Source organism: Cynocephalus volans, chromosome 3 (genome assembly GCF_027409185.1).
Source record: "Cynocephalus volans isolate mCynVol1 chromosome 3, mCynVol1.pri, whole genome shotgun sequence".
NCBI lineage: Eukaryota > Metazoa > Chordata > Mammalia > Dermoptera > Cynocephalidae > Cynocephalus > Cynocephalus volans.
The window spans coordinates 9,137,121-9,158,868 of NC_084462.1; the positions used below are offsets into that span (position 1 = coordinate 9,137,121).

Consider the following 21,748-nt stretch of genomic DNA (forward strand, 5'->3'; position numbering starts at 1 on the left):
TAATCCTCTCCTCCCTTCTCTTCCAGGGCTTACCAAGGTACAGGAAGATCATTATTTGCGGGGACATGGTGCTACTTCTGTTGGACAGGAGGCAGGAGCTGAGCAAAACTGTCAAAGCCACAGGATGTGGTGTGCAGGGTCCCCTCACCACACCACAGTTTGTACAGTCTACAAGGTGGCCACCACACAGGAAGAAGACCAGCTTCTTCTCAACCAGAGGAGGGTGGGTGCTGAGAGCTGACTTGAGCCACATTGCTGAACAAGCCCTGCCGTCTTAACTATCACATTTAATTCCTAAACTCTGCAATCATATAATTATTTTACCATATTTTTCTGTTTTTTATAAGTAATAACTTATTTCATAACATGTAATATTCCCTTTGCAAGCTAATATATAAATATTGTAAATGTTATGAAACCCTTTGCAGAAAAAACTCAAATGTACCTCCAATCTGTATTTTCAGGTTTAGCACTACTTGCAAATTTTTTACTTCTACTGCCAAACAAAACCAGCTAACTTTGATTCTAATTTCTAGAGGATCATAGAACATGCAAATTCTGGCTCTTGGTGTTTTATCTGAAATCATTTCTTGGTTATGAGTCAAAACCCAGTTTTCAAAGAGAGAATGTGCTCTCTTCCCCCGCCCCCAATACAAAGAACTTACATATACACAAACAAATTTACATTGAATAAGTATGAATTTGGATAGATTGATTTGTAGATAGATGGATAGATGAAAGAAAGAAACAAATAATTAGTTTTCTAGTCTGACATAACAAATTATCACAAACTGGACGGTTTGACAACAAAAATTTATTCTCTCAGAGTTCTGGAGGTCAGAAGTCCAAAAGCAAGGTGTCGGCATATCAGGGCCAGGGCCACACTCCCTCTGGAGGCTCTAGCGGGGAATCCTTCCTTGCCTCTTCTAGTTTCTGGTGGCTGTCAACATTCTTTGTGGCTGCATCAGATAGAGAGATTGATACTTAGATCCATATAAACACAGGTAGATACGTAAGTAGGTAGGTAGGTAGACAGACAGACAAATAGATTCACAAAGCCTCCAACATTTGGTATTGTCTGACTACAATATTTTTCATGCTCTCCAGGTAAGTTACACCAGACCAGAGATAAATTTATTAATTAAATTTAGTTGAGAATCGTTCGCTGCCAAGTGATAATAAAAAATGTTTGCAATATAATTATGTATTCCACTAAGCAACTTTAAAAAAATAGTCTGGTATTTATTTCATAAATTTCGACATTCAACCTGGAAAAAAAGAAGCTAAGATTTGCAAAGAGAAAAAATTGAATTAATTTTGTTAGTCACTTTTAGGATTTCATTACACTTTGGATCAATTTTGAATGCTTTAAATACATACTATGCTTGAGTATCAATGGAAAAACGTGTTGTATCTTAATAGTTTGAACATATTACCAGTAAGTGTTCTTCTAAAATATCCCTACCTCGTGAAAACCTGAAGTAAATATTTTTTTTAAAAAACCTTAAAAGGCTTGCTAGAATATTAAAATTCAGTGTAAATCAAAGTATAGGAAATGTTTTAAAAGCCTTTTTTAAAAATCTAGCTCAAAATTAGCTCTCAAAAGAGCAAAATTTGAGTGCAACTTATTACCCCCTTGGTTCAAGAAACATGGGCACTGCTTTGACAAATTTAGAAGGGGTATAGCTATATTGTCATAAACCCCACACATGTAGACATGCAACCTATGCATCCAAAATATCATGGGATGGTGACGAGGCCCTGAGCTGGGACAGAGCAGACAGAAGATTTCCTTCATTTTGTTCTGCGGTGACCTCATGATCTAGCTAGTTACTTTGCTTCTTAGAAATCCTCGCTTCCTCATCTGTAAAAGCAGGCTGTTGATTACACTCTTTCAAAAATAAAAAACATACTTCAAGCATTAAGTTGAGTATTTTGATTCATAAAGCTGAGTTATATGGTTATTGAAAGGGAAGTTGATGCAGAGATCTCAGGATGTCAGGAAGGAGGGCCTGTTGGGAAGACACCCTGCAAAGAAATGCGAGAGGCAAGGACCCATGTGAAATGATAAGGGTTGCATTGGGTAAAAATGTGAAGAAATTGCAAATCTAGATTTTGCTTAAATGTGTGTAAAGGTGTTGTGAGTTTCCTTGTTAGTTTTTGCAGAAAAAAATTAAGGTTTAATTTAACTTAATTAATTAAATTTAATGTTTTTTATATATTTGAATGAAATTTTAAAAATTGTGTGAAATGGAAATTTCCAAATTTCAGAATAACAAAGTGAGTGGGATGATGCAAACCATTTCCTTAGTAAGCAACTCTAAAGCTGGTAAAAAAATGCTCTGCAACAACCACTTCAGGAATCCCGGGGCGCACACACGCTGAGAAGCACTTACTTATGAACGACTAGATGTGAGTAATGAGAGCACATCCACGGCGTGGTTGCTGGGAGCTCTGATGGAGTGACGTTTCACCCTGTTCTCTGCCCTGGTCAAAGGAGGCGCCCTTCACCTGCAGCATTGTCAGTCAACGTGGAGATGTTGGGAGCCAGGGAGCTGTTCGGAGTTTGGAGCCAGGCACATGGCTGGTTCAGATTCATGACCAAAATCCTTCACACAATGTGGAGTCTGGAATTTGACCACAATGGGTTGATGCCCAGTTTTCTTAACTTAAAAGCCTGGGTTACTGTCCATGTCTTAGAGGTGCAGTGAGGATCCACAAGAAGGTTTGGGGAAGTGGGAGCTCAGGAAGTTTGATGATGTGCTTGGCCCTCCTTTGTCCACACCCCCAGCTCAGACTCTCCTGAGAGATGCTTGCTCACCCCATTTCTGCAGGTGACTGTGGCCAGGAAGGAGTTTGGGGAGGAATCAATGATCCCATAATGCCTATCTTTGCAAATACACCTCACATTAAGTTACATTTAGAACTAGGTGTATGTGTTGTTCATTAAATACAGTCACAAATCTGCTAAAAAAAAATGTCTTCCAATCAGTTTGTAGCCTCTGGAAACCATGGCCCAGGTGTCAAGGTACTGACTCTGAGATCTTAGGATGTCCCTGGATATCAGGGACAGGTCTGAGGTGAGGGGAGAGCAGAGGGACCGTGGTCCTGTGTAGGTTATCCCCATCTATCATAAGAACAGCCTGTACCCTAACAGACTAAAGCTTCAGGGTGTCACCTGCTTTAGAGCCAGCCTGAGGTGGGACCAGGGTGTCCAGTCTCTTCTCTCCAATGGACATCATTTTGTCCGGGCAGTGTGGAGGGTGCACTCGAGGGCCCTGGCACTGCCCCAGACTGTGGCGTCTGGATCTGGGCAGAAAAGGGATGACAGGGTCTCCCAGAACTGTGAGATGCTCCTGCCTCATTTTCAAAGAACCCTTGACTCAGTATTTATTTATCAACACAGTCAGATGGATGGAAACCAGGAATCTCCCATGACCATCTGCTGTGTTGTATCCAAACACAGCTGCACAACCACAAACAAACACAAACAAAACCACACAAACATAGTCACATATATACACAGAATTTGAAACACATGCACAGGAACAAATCACACGAACACACAGACATAAAATGCACAAACATGCATACATATACACATTGAAACAAACACGTGCAAAGAGTCAAGGACACAGATACAAACACACACACACACACACACACACACACACACACACTTCCACCTACATACATGAAAAGCTCTCTGTGCAGAATCTGGGTCCCTGACTGAATCCACTGGGCTGCTCTCCTGCAGTCAGGATGTCCAGGGGGTCATTGGGGGCCGACCACTCAGAGGAGAGGTTGTATGCACTGTAGCAGCTCTATTGGCCCCTGTGGGAGCTGCTCTCAGGGCGCAGGAGGAAGTTGGCCTGAGAGAGCCAAGCCTGGGTCTGTGGGCCTGGGCTCTTGGGGAGGTCACGTTCCTACTTCTTGGACAGAGCAAATCTGTCGTAGCCAAATCAGAGTGACTCTGGAGGGTCACTCTCTCCAGATGCCAGGATAGGGCCCTGCTGGGTCACGAGGGAGGGCTTTCTAGACATACCTGGAGGGAAAGATAAGCCGGGGGGTCCTGAATGAAGGGAGAGTCATAATGAGGTCTCATATCAGTGGTGAGAGGACACAGAACAGAGAGGTTCCATCTGTGGCTGCCCTAGAAAGATCCTCTTGCCTCACTGGGATCAGCCCCGGAGCTGACAGGAGCTTGGTGATGTGAAAGACCTGCACATTCAACTTGGTGGGGTTGGTATTGGCTGCTCCTCAGAGTAGGAAATGCTTTGTGTGTCCTTATGGCAGGGGAGTGCTTGGATGCACCATGCCCATGGCCACCCCTGTCCTAGTCTGTATCCCCACACACCCCAGACTGGACCAAGCAGAGAGACCCCAGCAGAGGAATCCACAGACTACAGAGCAGCATGATCTGACCCACAGGAGATGCAGGAGCTGTACCTGAAACGTGATTCAAATGAAACGTGCCCACCCCATGTCCACAACCAAGAAAGAAAATAAGAGACTCATCAGCATATGGATGCAATAATTATGAAAGTTATAAATGTGGATCATTTAATCTTTTTTTTTTTTTTTTGACTGGTAAGGGGATCACAAACCTTGGCATGATGTTGTCTGCACCACGCTCAGCCAGTGAGCGCACTGGCCATCCCCATACAGGATCCGAACCTGCGGCCTCAGCGCTATCAGTGCTGCACTCTCCTGAGTGAACCACGGGGACAGCCCATGTAATCATTTTTTTGTAGGAGAAAACATACAGAGGTAAAACAGTTTTATGAATACAAATTGGTTGATCCACTTTTCCACCAGATAAACGTTGAAGCCACACTGAAGTACAATAAAATTGTAGGAGCACAGAATACGTAAACTGTCTTTTCAGCTCCCATTTATCATTTATGTAAAACCACTTCTTTTAAAGAATAATGACCCTCACTGTTATTTTTGAGTGTTTATGTTGTGAAAGCGAAATTAAATTTATCTCTTGCTTATGCAGTTTTTCTTAGCATCAGTTGACTCTGCAGAGTAACCATCCTTCCTGCAGTAGTACAGGGAGGAGAAGGGCTTTGGTCTTTTATTCACACCTTTCTTATCACAACAGGATTCCTCTAGGACCACCCTAGCTATGGACTATACACTGGTGAGTGTGGGGCCATCATATAAACAGCCAGGCTAGGAGTGTGTCTGTGAGTGATTCGGTCTCACACCCAATGACCAGCACTGGCCATTTACCCCATCAGCTCAGACAGTGAAGGAAGTTTAAACCTCCGTGTGGCCCAGGAAGACATAGTAACTATTTTGAGGGGTCGCATTAGAGGATCTCTGAAGTCTGCACCGTGATCCTCTCTGGAGGGGTTGGCTATCCTGATCATTCACCAGACATGGGTTTCCTGTGACTCCTACAGCCTCTCTGGATGGGCACTTGGGTGCTGGACATTAATTACACTCCACCCCTGCTTCAAGACTCTTACGGTGCAGACATGATAGGCCAGTGGAGAACAGCCACTCAAAACTCAGCATATGAAAGTTGTAGAACAGACACTGTGAGGTGAATAGGCTCACCTGACTCAGACTATGAGATCAAGATGCTTGCATGTAAGTGGATGTTTACACTGAGATGCTCAAGAAATTCGGTACATTGCCAGGTGAAGGAGCTGCATCTGCTAATCCTAAGAACTAAGCAACAGCTTGTTGTGTGTAGCGGTTTGTGGGTTGTTCTGTGTAGATGCTGATTCTAGTAGGAAGAAAATAAATAAGGGGTAAGATGAAGATGTCAGCAGAAACCAACTTCCAGAGCATATTTTGTGCTAAAATAGATTTGTGCATTCTCTCCAGAACACAATGGGGACCAAGAAAATGTGAAAAACAGACAAAAAAAATACATTCCCAGAGTCTGGGTAATAATCACACTATAGCAGAAATTAGTATGAGCATAAGAGGTGATAAGACATTCTGGGAGAGGAGAAGAGGATTCTGCTTGCTACTCACATTTGATTAGATAAAGCCAGCTTGCAACAGATGTTCAATATTATCGTTACCTACAGGTCTCTTTCTTCAGACTGAGCTCCATGAGAAAATGGACTCTGTATCTTCAAATCTGCATCTTCAATCTAGAACAGTGAGAACCCTCTGCCGCAGTAGAAATGCTTTGTATCTGGGCTGTTCTCTAAGGCGGCAGCAGCACATGTGGCTTCTGAGCACTTGAACTGTGGCTCCCGTGGCTAAGGAACTGAATTGTAAACTTTATCTAACTCAATCTATTCAAATTTTAATTTAAATAACAACATATGACTAAAGGTTACCATATTAGACATCTCAGACAGACTATATCTCACTTTCTAAACTTTTATTGAATAATTTGAGTATATAGAATCATTTCAGTAGAGTTTAAAAAAAAGTAAGATGATAATGATTATATGTCCAGAATGTGTGGGTGAATATAGAAAAATCTCCTGAAATGGTTGGATATTTATCACAGTGTAGCTAGCTGGGTATTTACTAAGGGGCTTGTTGTCACCTCAGAGATGCTGAGATGATTGGAGAAGGAGAAAATGCTCATGAAGAAAACCTTCCAAGGGACAGACCCAGGTTTCTGCTTGGTAATGCTCTGTGTTCTCAGAGCCTGGGGCCAGGTCTGACCTCAGCATGGGCTTGGTGTATGGTGAGTTCTGTGCAGATTCTGGGCTCAACTGAGAGGTGCTTGGAACTTCGGGAAGTTGGAGTAAACCATGTCTGTGAGAGGGTCTGGTGGTTTAACTGGGCATATGTCACCTCCTGTGTTTCTTCTGTTGCAGGAACCTGAGAGGAGGAAGGTGAAGAATAAGAGGGTGAGAATTAATAATTAAGGACAGGGTCATGGGACATGTGGAGAAAATGAAACTGTGGTGAGGGCTTAGGCTGAGACAACTCACCTCTCCATCCATCATTTGGTCTTCCCTGGGCTCTGTGTCCATAATGGTGGCCTCTGTGAGGTAGAAGAGGGAGTCAAGCCTCTTAACAGAGCTCCTCGATACTCTCACATCAGAGATGCATACACCATGACCAGAAAGAGGCCAGGGTATGACTGAGGTTGCTCAGCCATTCTCCCCTACTAGATTCAGAGAACTATCCCATCAATAATCCCAGGCCCACCCCGACTGCCCTAGGGTCCCCTCCAAACCCATGGCATCCATCTACTTCCTTTCTTGCATATCATCTACTTCTGCAGGACAGTGGCCTCCCCAGAGCTGAGGGGCACTTAGAAGAGAGAAAAGAGTGGTTTATAATTTGAGGATTTGAGGGAAGGGACAGGGGTCCCTGCCCAATCATGGTCCTCAGTAAAAAGCCACAGAGCAAGCCACAGGACATGAACACACACTTCTGAGCCTGAGTTACACTCCCACTCTGCTCTCATGATGCCGTCTTCTCTTTCAGACTTACGATTTTTGATACAACACCAGTGACCAATAAGAGCAAAGAGAAAAATGGCCTTGGAGACGATGGCTGCTGAAAGTCCAAGGATGACGTTCATCCTGCTGGACTGTCCTTGAGGAGGATGTGATTCTGTCAATAAGCAAATGATAAAATCTCCCATTATCCGTTGCCTATTTTGGGCCAGTACGTACTGCACACATGACATACCAGTGTGTCCCAAGTATGTTATCTCAAACTTTGCCATCATCCTTAATCCTGACCAATCACCTTCTCTCTTGTCTGACATGTGCAAAAAATTCCAAGAGAAGTTATAACAGTTATCCAAATTAAAGAGCTGTTAGGAGACAATTCGGGGTCTAAGCCCAGGTCTACCAGACTCCAATGCGTGTGTGTTTCTGCAGTCCCGTGAGACAAGACAGTTTATTATTTGCGTGAAAGGGAAATTCCCGGAATCCACTGCAGCTGAACGCAATTTCCACTCATTTCTTCTCACCCACCACAACTGTACTTTTTGAGAACTGAGGTGGAGACAGCCAGAGGATGGACATGCCTCTACTGCTGTTGCTGAGATTTGAAGTTGTTGTGTAGAATGACATGCCCTTCCAGTGATGTCTGAGAGTGCAGTAGGTGGAGGATTCAGGAGAGAAGAGGGAGGGTAGCAAGGGCTATATTATATATTGAGCACATTTTCTGTACCAGGACCCATTCTAGGGGTAAGAGGTCTGTCACATTTGTGAGTGCATCTTACTCTAAGTGCAAACCCAGGAGAGAGACATTACTAACTCCACATTCGAGTGTAGAACACCGATATTTCGTGAGGTTGGTGATTACAGCAAGCAGAGCCATGAATTGCGCACAAGAGCCTGACTCCAATTTTTTCTCTATCTGGGCCTATGTAATGTTTCCCCACGAGGCTCCCTGCTAAGCTGTCTCATGCTCTGATAGCCCAACTGTAAGTTTCTGCCCATAAAACAGAGACTCAGAGATATCTGAGAATGCCCAAGGTCACCAGGCTGAGAAATATCAGAACTAGATTCTGAAACACTCTTCTTAATGATTCTACCTCTGAGTATGTCCTGAATCCACCTACTCAATTATTACCCCAGCACCTCCAGGTCTAAGTTGCCATGACTTTTCTACCCCAAAATGTCATAGTCTAGACAAGAGTCATGGCTTCTACTCGTATTTCCCTGAAACGAATTCTGTTCACATCTGCCAACTGTTCCATCTAAAATAGAATACAGATCATAACACGCTGATTCAAATCATCTTCGATGGCTTTACATCTCGTCAGAATAAAATCCAAACTCTTTACCATTGCTTAGAAACCTTCACATAGGCTGACTCCTGTCTACGTCCCTCAGCTCCACTTCGCTTACCACTCATCAGCCACATGAATGAACCCAGCTTTGAATGAACCAAGCTCATTGCTACATCACATTCATGCACTCACTGTTCCATCTGTGGGGAATGTCTCTCCAACAATCTTCTAAAGACTGGCTCCCCTTGTCATTAAGATCATTAAATGAAACTCCTCAGTAGGGTCTTCCCTACCAACCCATCCATGCTAAAGTATCCAGTTCAGCTTCCTCTATGACATGAGTCTACCTTAATGAATGCAAATTAATGATTATTAATGAATCCTTTGATTGATTGATTGATTAGAATTTATTTCCCTCCACACATACCTGGAATAAGATCTTCATGAAGATAGGAACTTTTTCCTTTGTAACTGTTGAATATTCAGATTATAGAACATTGATAGACGGACGATAAATATTTAAGATATGTTCTTAAATCCTTCCCATCTCCCAGCATTCCCATCCTCATAGACCCTGGGAGCGGGCTGGAATCGCTTCTCAGCAGAGGGTTGGTTTCACTCTGACCCCTCCCTTCCTTTTGGATGAGGCCTTAGTTCCAGAGCACGAGAGGCGAAATGCCCCTCTAATCTGCATCTGATCACAGACTCAAATACTAATGGAGAATCTGGGGATCAGAAAGGGAAGGTGACTAGTTCAAGGTCACAGAGCTGGGCAGCGGCACAGTCGTCACTCATGCAATAGCCTTCTGTCTCTCCAGGGATTCACAGTCTAGGCTGAGCTCTCCTTTGGTCACCAGATTCAGTGGGAAAAAGGGCTGAGCAATAGTTCTTCCTTGCACCACTGAGTAGGATCATTCGTTCTGGAGGTTTGGTACCTTGACCATCCTCACTCTGTCATTCTTCTAAAGACAGTTGGGTCCTCAGATCTCTCTCTCTTAGAATTCCCCAGGTGACGACTCCCTCCCTTAGACATGAAGGTGTAGACAGGCCTAGAAGATGCCTGGTGATAAAAGATGTCCCAAATCAAAAGACATTATATCTCTCAGGATGATAAACATCGATGGTCCCCAACAGGGAATTCTCTCTGTGGGTGAGAGGTCAGGAGGGGCTTCTGATAAATGGATAAGGGTGAGGGGCTGATGCAACCTCTCATCTCCTCAAGCTGCCTCTGGCCTCTCCTTCCCCTGGGTTTGTCCTGACCCCTTTCTTCTTTCACCTGGATCACAGAATCCCAAAGTAACCTCCATACAGGAGGTGAAGGAGGGTTTGCAGGTGCCCTGTCTGTCATCCTACACCCTGACGGCCCCTGTCATATTAAGACTGTCTTTTCCTCTCTGTGCTTCTTACAGCTTCTTTTTTTCAGATTTCCTAAGATCCCTGAATCACCAGCAGAAAGAACCACAGATACAGCTCTATGACTTAGTGTGTCTCAAAGCATGTGGCAGGAAAGGGCTTCCTCACCTGTGACAGAAAGGTGCAGTGGGTCACTTGGGGCCGACCACGTGTAGGGAGAGCCACTGAAAGAGGCATAGCATCTGTAGGTCCCACTATGGGCTGGGGTGGCAGGGCCCAGAGGGAAGGTGGCCTGGGATGTGCCATTGTGGCTCTGCACTGCGGGGAGCCGGCGTTCAAGGGCCTTCCCCTCCCAATATAGATGGTAGAAGTCAAATGAGCTCTGAGAGCTGCAGAACAATGTCCTGTTCTCTCCTGACCTCACCACAGGCCATGGCTGGGCTGAGAGAGAAGGCTTCTTGTATAGACCTGGAAGAAAAAAGAGGCTGTTTAGTTAAAGAGTCGCTTCCTTAACACAGTGTCCTTCACACCGATCTGAGAATTCATTCTCCCTGCTGCCATGACTTACCTTTCTCTCTCTCTCACTCTCGCTCTCGCTCTCTCCTCGTGTCTCTTTTTCACCTTCTGTTTTCTTTATCTCTTGCTTTCTGTCTCTTAATTGTCTGACCTCAACCTAACTCCCCCAGATATTTTTCCCCTTACTGTATATTTTAGTCTTTCTTTCTCCTTGGATTAGTTGGCTTGAACTTTCTGTCTTTCTTTTTTTTTTTTTTTTTTGAGTCTCTCACTTTGTCTTGCCCCACCTTTATGCTTATCTATCTGTCATCTGTCATCTTCTATCTACCTATCATCTGGCTATCAATCTATCTGTCTGTCTGTCTGTCTGTCTGTCTGTCTATCATCTCTGTCTTAGAGTCTTTCTCTGCTTCTCTGTCTCTCTCGTTCTCCTTTGGAATTTCTGGCATCCATCCCCACATCTCCACTTTTCTCTATCTTTGTGCCCCACCCCCAGGTCTTTGATTTTTGGGGGTGTTCTCAGCTGCCTTCTATCATTCTCACCACTTCTCAGCCCTCTCTTCTTTCTCCTTTTGTGTCTCTGAGTCTCCAAATCTCCCTTCGTTGTCTCAAACTGCGTGCGTGTGTGTGTTTCTATGTCTCTGCTTTCCAGTGTCTCTGCTTTCCCTCCAATTGGGTTTTTCTGTGGATTTTTGTCCTCAGTTATCCCCTAACACATGGGTTAACTTTGAAACACAGGCCTGGTAAAGCAGTTTGGGAACCCAGAGAACACACAGCTTAGAAGAACTGGTGTTCAACTCTTTTACCCAGGACCACGATATTCTGGGATGAATTCAGAAGGAAGAGATGTCAGAATAAACAAAGCATTTGTGGGGGCCAATGGGCTGAGGCCACAAGATCCAACTCACGTCAGAGAAGAGAGTATAGGGGAAACATGGAAACCAAACTTTTAAGCTATCTTGGGTCTCTGAACATGTGAGGATAGAAAGGCACCCTCCCTCTGATTACAGGTATAACTGTTGGGATTTATCCCTTTGCTCTTTATCTCATTTCTGGTTGCACTGTCTCTGCCTGTGTATCTGTCCTCTGTGTTATGACAAGTGGACTATACTTTGTCTTCTCTTTCTTAGACTCTTGTGGGGGAGCACTCTCCAACTCTGTCTCTCTCCATAAGATCCACTCACTCATCTTCCCCATGGCCACCTGGGGATTCCAAGTCTTAGAACATTCTGTAGTCTGGATTACAGAATGGATGAGGGGTAGGTCCCTGCATGGGTAGATGTTACAGGAGCCAGGAAGAAGTGGGCCCGGGAGCCCCCATCATGGGGCTCTCCAGCAATGACTAAAGGGTCCTCGGTTACCCCAACACTTCTTTGTAGAATCAGAGCGAAGCTGTCAAACATGAACTCTGAGCAACATATCAGGGTAAGATTTTCTCCTGATTTCACCACAGGACCAGGTTGGATCAAGAGGGAAGGTTTTCTGTGGACTCCTAGGAGCAAAGGCATGGTGAGTTTAGAAGGAGTCACCCTTTCTCAGTCCATTCTATGGAACCTGGAATGAGTGAGGGCTCTTACCCCATGTCTGTCTTTCTCCTTCCTCTCTGTGTCTCCATGTCCTTTTCTGTGTCCACATCCCCCCGCTTTCTCTCTTTTCTCTGTTTCTCTGGCTCTAGTAACACCGTATTTCACTCCCACTGGGAGGGTTTTAGCACCTTTGTCTGTAGCATGTTTCCCACAGACCTCACATGCTTTTATGGTGGAGATGGGAGAGCAACCACTACACGCCTCACTTCCAGTTTCCCTGTCAGCACGGTTAATGCTCTTTTTGATAAATTGGAATTCCTGGAAGGAGGTAAGAAATAAAGAGTAAAGCATGTGGCAAGGTAATCCGCAATGTCTATTCAACGTGTTTCAGGTGCAGACAGGAGGCGGGGCATCTTCTGCTGTGTTTGAGTCTTCTCCATGCTTCCAGGGAATTGGTCTGAGTCTGGCTCCAGGAGCACTGACCTCTCCCTACGTTACTCCAGCCTGGTGGTAGCATCAGCATCCTGCCTGTACTGATTTCTGGTGTCTTCCCTTTCCCTTGTTGGGCTTCTTATTTTGTTCTTGACTTGGGTCCCTGTATAGGTTTCCATTTGCTGCCGTAACCAATACCACAAACATGGTGACAGAAGAGAACACAAATGTACTATCTTACAGTTCTAGACGTCAGGAATCTGAAATAGTCTCACTAGTAAAAATCAAGGGACCTGCAGGGCTGTGTTCTTTCTGGAGACTCTAGGGGAGAAGCCTTTCCTTTGACTTTTACAGCCTCTAGAGGCCACCTGCATTCCTTGGCCTGTGGCCCTTCCTCCATCTTCAAGGCAGCAATGGCAGGTGGAGTCTCAATTCTGCCACATTACCATGACCCTCATGCTCCTGATTTCTTCTTTTTCTTCTCTGGACCCTGGTAACTACATTGAGTCCAGCTGGACAATCAAGGACAGTCCCCATCTCCAGGTCAACTGATTAACAACCTTAATTTCCTCTCCAACCTTAATTGCCCTTGGAATGTACCAGAACATATTCATAGATTTGGTGTGTTTTGGTGTACACATCATTGGGAACACTTATTCTCCCTACCATGTACTCAGTTCCCTGTATTAAATCCTCCTTTATTTAAGATACTTGGACAGGTTCTTTTGTTTGATTGGACCCTGACTGACACTCCTACTAGAAAACTCTGAAATTGGAAAAGCTGGGACAATAAACGTCCATTCTGGACAGGAGCTGTTTTACCTGTGACCATGATCTTCAGGGGGTTGCTGGTTGCTGATCTCTTTGGGGAGTGAAAATAAGGCCTGAAACATCTGTAGGTCCCCGCATGTGCTGTGGTCACAGAGTTCATGGTAAAATTGTTTTTGAACATTCTGTCCTGAAGCTCAGGGACATGGGCCCCATCTTCCTTGTGCAGTTTGAATATGTCATACCCAAGATGAGAGTCACACCAGAGAGTGACTTGTCCTCCTTGAGGAACCACAGGGCTTGGCCAAGCAGACAGAAAGAGCTTGTCATAATCTCCTAGAGGAGAAGAGGCAGTCTTAGAGAGAAAAATGTGAATCACCCTCTCCCAATCTGTGCACATTATCTCCTCTCTCTTCTATGTTTATTAGGCTCCTTTTCAAACCAGGGGTGCCCAGAGGTACATGAAGGCACCTCTGCCACATGGACATGACAAATCTTTCTACAAAATGTCGTGGCTGAGACATTTTTGCAAGTACTGAACAAATGACTCTTCCTAGATTCAGAACACAAAATGTGTTATATAAAACATCACAGAGTTGACACAGTAAAGTGGGCAAGTTCTGTGTGAATGAAATAATGTCACCTAACATGTGGTACGTATTAAACAATTAAAGCTGCATCAGAATATTCTGAAATTTCAGCTCTCCACCTTTTCTGATAGAAAAATAGGTACCATACTCTGCAGCTCTTTTGGTCAGGAAAGTGCTGGAGAATGTTAGTTACCATCCTGTTCTCAGAGAAGCCCCCATTTCTGAGCACTGCTTCCTTTCTTACTCTACAAATGACATCACTTCCTCTCCACACAGCCCAGCTCTGAGTGCCACAGTTTCCTTTAGGTTCCCTTAGAGCTTGGCTCAGCTAAGAGGAGAGTGGCTAGGTAGGGTTTCTCGGACAGAATTAATGCACACGTTCCCAGGACCTCCACTTTCTAGTTCACAGGACATTCACCCACAGGCTTCTAACAGTCAGTGCATCAGTCCAACCTTCTATGCCACCTGACCTGCTGTTACAGGAAAATTCTCTTATTTTGGGTAGATGGCAACCCAAGGTTTAGGCAAAAGACTTACCCGCTTGTATGCAGATGATCTGGACCATGAAGAACCCTGGAAAGAAAGATCCAGGATGAACGATCCATCTCCACACAAAAGCTGACCTTCTCCTCTGGCTCTCACCTGGCCTATGATCCTGGGCAGCCAGGCCTGAGCTCAAGAAAAGATAAGCTCAAATATCAATGCCCACCTGCCTTCACGGAAGCATGGCATTCTGCTATGGAGAGACCCAGCCCCCGAGGCCAATACTTCCACCCTAGTGCTGACTTCATTTATTTCCTTCCAGGACTCACCAAGACACAGCAAGCTGATGAATGTGGGTGACATGGTGTTGCTTCTGCTGACAGAGAGCAGAGATCCTGCAAAATTGAGCAGTGCACAGGATGTCATGAGTGGGCCCAGCTTCCATAGTTTACAAGTTGACAATAACATGGAATGGTGACAAAGGTAAACTCCCCTTATCTTCCATGAGGCTGGGGATGGAGGCCCAGCCAAGGAAGAATATGGGTCCTAGAATTTGTTCAGACTAGATTGCTTCTTCAAACCATTTAGTATGGTCTGACTTGAAACACATCTTGTACCTACCACTCATACTGAGAATGATTGATTCCTGTACTCACATGAATGACTTTTGAGGAGAACACACCTGAGGTCCTAGGCAGGAGCTAAGGGCAGCCCCCTCCTCCCAGAAACAGGCAAGAAGCAGATCATACCTGTGGTCCTAGACAGGAGCCAAGAGCAGCATCCCCCACCTGGGAGTCGGCAAGGAGCACGTCAAAAACACCACTGATGTGTGGTTGGCCCATCACAGCCTCTGTCACAGCCATGGCTGCTGCAACAGTCACTTGATGCCACAGCAGTAGCCACAGCCACCATGCAGGCTGCCTGCCAGACACTAGACTGCATTGACTCAAGGAGAGTCCCAGAGGAAACTGGAAAAAAAGAGGATGTCTCTCTGCTCAAAGCCCACTCCAGAGTAACAGAAGAAGTGACTGCTCTACCAGATGACCAAGCATCAACATAGAGATACTAGAAATATGGAAATGCAAGAAAATAGGACACTACCAAAAGAATGCAGTAATTGCAGGAAACCCTTGAAATCACTGAAAAGGAATTCCAAGAAACAATCTTAAGGAAACTCACTGAGATATACAAAGACTTATGCAGACAATATAATCAAATGAGAAAAAAAAATCCAGGATATGAAGGAGGAAATCTACAAAGAGATTAATACCTTGTAAAAGCAAGTAGCAATGTAGCAGAACTCATGGAAATGAAAGATTCGCTCGATGAAATATAAAACACAACTGACAGCTTAATCAGCAGGCTAGAATAAGCAGAAGAAGTAATTTCTGATCTTAAAGATAGTCTTTTGGAAAGAACCCAGGCATACCAAAAAGAAAAAAAAAGAGGAAAAAAGAATTTTAAAAAATGAAAATCAAAGAGAGCTAGCAGACAACCTGAAACACACAAACAACTGAATCATGGGTGTTCCAAAAATGGAGGAGAAAAAAAAAAAAAAAGCATTGAAAATACATTCAATGAAGCAATAATTGAAAATTTCCCAGCATGGGAAGACACTTGAACCTTCAGATCCAGGAGGCTCAAAGATCCAAACAGATTCAACCCCAAAAGTTCCTCTCCAAAACCCTTCATAGTCAAACTGGCAAAGCTCAAAGACAAAGAGAGAATCTTCAAAGAAGCAAGAGAAAAGCGTCAGGTCACCTATAAGGGAGCCCCTATCAGACAAACAGCAGGCTTCTCAACAGAAACTCTACGGGCCAGAAGAAAATGGGATGATGTATTCAAAATACTAAAAATAGAAAAAGTACCAGCCAAGAATACTATAGTAGGCAAGGCTCTCCTTCAGAAATGAGGGAAAAATAGTGTGTTTTCCAGACAAACAAAAATGGTGGGAGTTCACCACCACACAACCAGCCCTGCAAGATATCCTCAAGGAATTCCTACACCTGGAATCCAAAAAACAACAGTCACTACCACGAATACACAAGAACAAAACCCACTGGCAGAACAAAAGTGCAAATGAGAAAGAGAAAGAAACTAAATCTTAACACCACAAAAAACCATAATGGCAATGTAACAGTGCCCCTGCTTTACTTCTGATTTCAGTAATTTCAGTCTTCTCTCTTTTTTTCTTGGTCAATCTAGATAGAAGTTTGCACATTTTGTTGGTTTTTTTAAAGAATCAACTTTTGCTATTGTTGATTTTCTCTGTTTTTTAACTCCCTGTTTCGTATGTTTCTGTTGTAATCTTTGTTATTTCCTACTTACATTTGCTTTAGGTTTAGTTTGCTCTTCTTTTTCTATTTTCTTAAGGTAAAAATTTACTTTACTGGTTTGAGATTTTTCTTACTTTTAATATAGGTGTTTAAAAGTATAAATTTTCCTCTAAGCACTGCGAGAGCCCTTCATCCGATAAATTCTGATATGTTGCTCTTCTATTTTTATCTCAAAGTACTCTAATTTCCTTGTGATTTCTCTTTTTATCCATTGTTTATGTAAGACAGTGTTGTTGAATTTCCACACATTTGTGAGTTTTCTAAATATCCTTCTGTCATTGTGGTCAGAGAATATATTTTCTATGATCTTAGTCTCTTTAAATGTATTGAGACTTGTTCTGTGGTACACACACACACACACACACACACACACACACAAAAAGAACTGAAAAGGAGTTGAAAAGGGGGAAAAAACCTGTGGCATTTTCATTACTGTTCAGTTTCAAGAATTTTCTAATTCCATTTTCCTGTTTGGCACAGGAGTGTGTAGAAGCACATCTATTATAAAAGTTTTCATAAAATTGATTTCTCCCTTAATTATATTAAGATCAGAACTTACGTTCTGCATTCTTTGGTTGTTGTTCAAACTTGCTTTATACTTTTTAGTGCAACTCATTTTTTAATGTTGTGTGTATCCCTGCAAATAATGTGCACTTTCCAACTGATATCTTGTATGTTTAGTGCTATCCAAAAAAAAAAAAAAATAGAGTTCTGACACATTTTTTTTGTTTTTTTCTGAGCTTGAAACTCTTCTTTATGTGTAATACATGACATATTCAATAGGTATTAGTGATATTACAGAACAATCATAACATATAAATCAAAATGATTTTCCATGTTAGGATATCTAACATTGAATCAGTACCAGTTAAAATTATTTAATTTCCCAGTAGAAGCATTATGCAGTTATTTAGTATCATAGCATTCCTCTTTATTAGCAAAAACAAAACAATCAAATTTAAAATTTTGTAGTATTATCTGATATTTTTCTATGACCCAAGATTCCAAACTCATGTTTCTTTCTCTCTCTCTGTCTGTCTCTCTCATTTTAGATTATACATAAATATCCACTAACATAATTCTGTAGGAAATCAAGTTGTCCACCTCCAATTTTGAATGTCAGAAGGAAACTCCAGACTATTTGAAGAAAAAACCAAACTGATAACATTTACTAACCTGAATACCAGACCTGGTTTGGAGACAATAAGGTAACAGCTGGCCAATGCAGTACAGGTAAAACATAAAACATAATTTGGTGATGCCCCATCTCAGGTAAATTCTTTGAAAGTGACCCCGATTGAGAAGATTGCTTCACTCCAGAAAGTAGGAGTGGAGTGGCTGCTTCTGTTGTCCTAAAAAGTTAGGAACTATTTGGACATTCATGTTTCTCTGGTTCACCCATCCACATATTCCACCCTGTGCAGTAGGGTTTTACATGTTTTCTAATACGACACTAATTTTAACATAGAAATATTTAACTTTTTAATGGTATGTCTTAAGTTATTTTGCTGCATTTGGGAGAATTGAAAGAAGAATATGCACCAGTAATTAACATATACTTTTGTCTGACTAACATGTATGAGTGGAAGGGAAAAGTCGGAAATCTTGCTGATTAAGTGAAATTTCTACTTAAATTCCAATGGCAATTTTTATAAAAATAGAAAGAACAATTGTAAAATTCATATGAAACTGCAAACTACCCTGAATAGCCAAAGCCATTTTGAGCAAAACACAAACAAACAAAAATAAATTATGAGGATCACACTATTTCATCTCAAAATCTACTACAGAGCTATTATAATCAACACACGTTAATTAGTTTGATTCATTCAACACATTTTATATCACATTATATATCACAGCACTACTGCGTTCCATAATTATGCACTAGTATAATCTGTCAAAAAAACCCTAAAATTAAAATAATAAACCAAAAAAAGTCACGCTGGTGGCATGAAAACAGACACATAGAGAAATGGAACAGAATAAAGAGCCTAGACATAAATTCACTCATTTACAGTCAACTGATTTCTGACAAAGCTGCCACTAGCACATAATGGAAAAAGGAAAAAGGAAAGTCTTTTCAGTAAATAGTCCTGGAAAGTCTGGATTTCCTCTTGTACATTAGTCAGGGTTCTGCAGAGAGACAGAACCAGTAGGATGTGTTTATAATAAGGGGATTTACTAGGGGAATTGTCTCACCCGATTGTGAAGGCTGAGGAGTCGCAGGATAGGCCATCTGCAAACTGGATGCTGGTGTCAGTCTGAAGGCCTTAGCATGAGGTAAGCTGATGGAGCCGTCGGTGTAAGCCCTGGCACCCACAAGCTGAAGAGTCTTGAGCTCTAATATCCACGTACAGGCGAGCAGAGTGGATTCCTGCTCTACAAAGAGAGAGAGAGTCGCACTTTTCCTCCATTTTTGCCTTCTCTGGGTCCCCAGCAAATGGGATGGTTCCCGTCCGTATTGAGGGCGGATCTTTCCCACCCAGTCCACTCAGGCTGTCATGCTAATCTCTTCTGGAAACACCCTCATGGACACACCTAAAAAGATAGCTTTATCAGGTTTGTCAGTATTCCTTAATCTAATTAAGTTACATCTAGAATTAACCATCACAACAAGCAAAAGAATAAAGTGAAATTAGAACTTCACCTCACACTATATAAAAAATCAAGTGAGAAAGAATTAAAGACATAAATGAAAGACTTGAAACTACAAAACCATTAGAAGAAAGCACAGAGGAAGAGATATATGACATTCATCTGGGCAATGATTTTACGGCTATAAACCTGAAAACATAGACAAAAAAAACCCCAAAATAGACAAATGGGGTTACATCATAAAGGTTACCGGCTTTCCCTTTCTTCCTTCACATGAGCAAAGTATTCCCCGTCTTTAAAATCTCAGAGCGTGTTATTCTTCTTTCACTGGGTCCTGATAAGGAATCCTATGATAACTCTCCGCTTCCACTGTGTGTGGACTCTGGGTAGGACTGTAGGGACACAGAGTGGGCGTGGGCTGGGCTGCACTTCTCGTACCTGTGACCACAATCTCCAGGGGGTCGCTCTGCCCTGACCAGAGAGCCAGGTTGTAGGCGTAAGATACAAAACATCTGTAGGTCCCTGCATGGACTGTGGTCCCAGCATTCATGGTGAAGCTGTTGTTGAAAAGACCACTCTAGAGCTCTGGGACATGGACTTCCCTTCTTGTGGATAATTTGAATTTGACGAACTGAAGACGGGAGTGACAGTGAAGTCAAGGTTTGTCATTCAAACCAGAGTCTCTGATGCTCAGGACTACCTGGTGGTAGGCAAAGAACAGAGCCCACCCCAGCTTGGACATGACAGATCTCCTAGTGCAGCAATTTCACTTAGAGTGTTGATAAAACATTGAACAAAGTTCCTCTTAAATTTTTTTAATAATCATAATATACTTATAGGGTAGAAGGGTGAAATCTATCTGATTCAAGCAATATACGACAACATAGGAAGTTTATTTAAAATAATTCTTCTGTACAAAAATGTGCCACCAGGTTCCCGAGGCCACTGCCAGCAGACCGGTCCCTCCTCAGACTCTGGTAGCAGGAAGGCCCTTTAGCTGAGTGTTGTGGACAGACAGGAAGATCTGGGTTTGTTCCTGGCCTTCAGACGGTTTCATGTGGCCCACCATTGGACCCTTCCCTCTTTACTGATGTCATTCTAACCGATTCCTAGAGAACCCAGATTCCAAACATCACAGACTCCTTCAGGAGACTGGGTGAGCCCAGAGGGGTATCTGGGGAAGGTCACTAGAACAGAATGAGAGCCTCAGGTGTCCAGAGGACCCCTCCTCTTGTGCCCCAGGAGATTCACTGCAAAGCCCTTCCCAAGGCATGTGCATCAGCCCATCTCTGTTCTCCATCCTTCCTGCCTGGGGGAGCTCTTTGTGTCTGGCCAACACAGAAACATGGGGCTGAAGAAGGACTCACCCATGTGTGCACAGATCCTCCGACCCAGACAGACTCCTGGGAGGAAAACTACATCAAAGATGACTCTTTCCCAGTGAATCCTTCCCTTCCAGTAGCGGTGACCTGCCTTGGATGTTAGCCTTGGTGGCTCAGCCTGTGTTCAGATAGTCGATGAAGGCAGCTTTCCATGGATCCTACCTTCAGTCCTGTGTGGTGGACAAGCCAGTTCTTCAGACCAGGATCTCCACCCTAACCCTCTCCTCTCTTTTCTTTCAGGACTTACCAAGGTGTAGGAGCCTAACAAATTTGGAGGACACTGAGCTACTTCCGCTGGACAGTACACAGGTGCTGAGCAAAACGGGAAAATAACAAAGGTGTGGTTGCCATGGCCCCAGCTTCACAGTTTGCAGAGTTTACGTGTTGCCCACCACACAGGAAGATGAACAGCTTCTTCTTATCTTAGATATGGGGGGTGCTGTGGAAAAAGTTTAGGCAATATTCTTGGTCCATGCAGCCCCTTATACAGACCTGACTTGAAGCCCATCACTGACCAACGCCTCATGTACAAACTTCGAATTTAATTTTTCTTGATGGAAAATTATAAAATGATGTTTTAACATGTCTTAGTGCTTTTTGAGACCTATATGTGATTCAATTTATATTATGCAATTTTCCCCTGAGAAATTAACATATATGCATCGTTAGCATTAGTATTGTTAGTATTTGCAGAATAAAAATCGAATGATTATATTATTTTGAAAATTGCATTAATTGCAAATTGAGAACTATATTCAAACTTAAATTTTTGTTTCAAGCATCAAGAAGTTAACAGAAATATTTTTTCTGCATTATTAACACAGAACAAAGCATGCAAATTCTGGCTCTTGAAATTTTATTTGAAATGTTTTACATCTATAACATGTGAATACGTACTTAGATATGTATACATAATGCTGAAAGTTCTTTCCAACAGTCAACTGATATTATCAGAAAAAATCACAGACATCATAGAAAGAAAAGCCCTGTGAAATCACTACTGAATTTAAAAAGAGGACATTTACAATAATAATATCAACTTATGTTTTGTCACCTGTCCCTGAACTTGCCAACCTATAAAACA

At 42.8% G+C, this 21,748-nt stretch overlaps 2 protein-coding genes across 2 annotated transcripts in view; one reads left to right on the forward strand and one right to left on the reverse strand.

Moving 5' to 3' along the window:
• The window catches only part of LOC134372395 (leukocyte immunoglobulin-like receptor subfamily A member 6), a 65,513-nt gene that overhangs the window by 33,968 nt on the left and 9,797 nt on the right, over positions 1-21,748 (forward strand).
• On the reverse strand, positions 3,184-19,832 carry LOC134371663 (killer cell immunoglobulin-like receptor 2DL4). The gene is made up of 7 exons (XM_063088519.1): positions 19,721-19,832; positions 14,678-14,743; positions 14,403-14,438; positions 13,330-13,611; positions 10,202-10,501; positions 6,918-6,970; positions 3,184-3,309 (listed from the first exon to the last, which is right to left on the reverse strand). Exons 1-7 carry the CDS (start codon positions 19,830-19,832, stop codon positions 3,184-3,186), a joined length of 975 nt encoding a protein of 324 aa, XP_062944589.1.

Coding starts and splice junctions, on each gene's coding strand:
- LOC134371663 (XM_063088519.1), bottom strand. CDS start 19,832: ATGAATGCTGGGACCACAGTCCATGCAGGGACCTACAGATGTTTTGTA. Junction 14,439..14,677: donor CATCAGCTTGCTGTGTCTTG/GTGAGTCCTGGA, acceptor CTTTCTTTCCAG/GGTTCTTCATGGTCCAGATC. Junction 13,612..14,402: donor GATCATCTGCATACAAGCGG/GTAAGTCTTTTG, acceptor CTTCTCCTCTAG/GAGATTATGACAAGCTCTTT.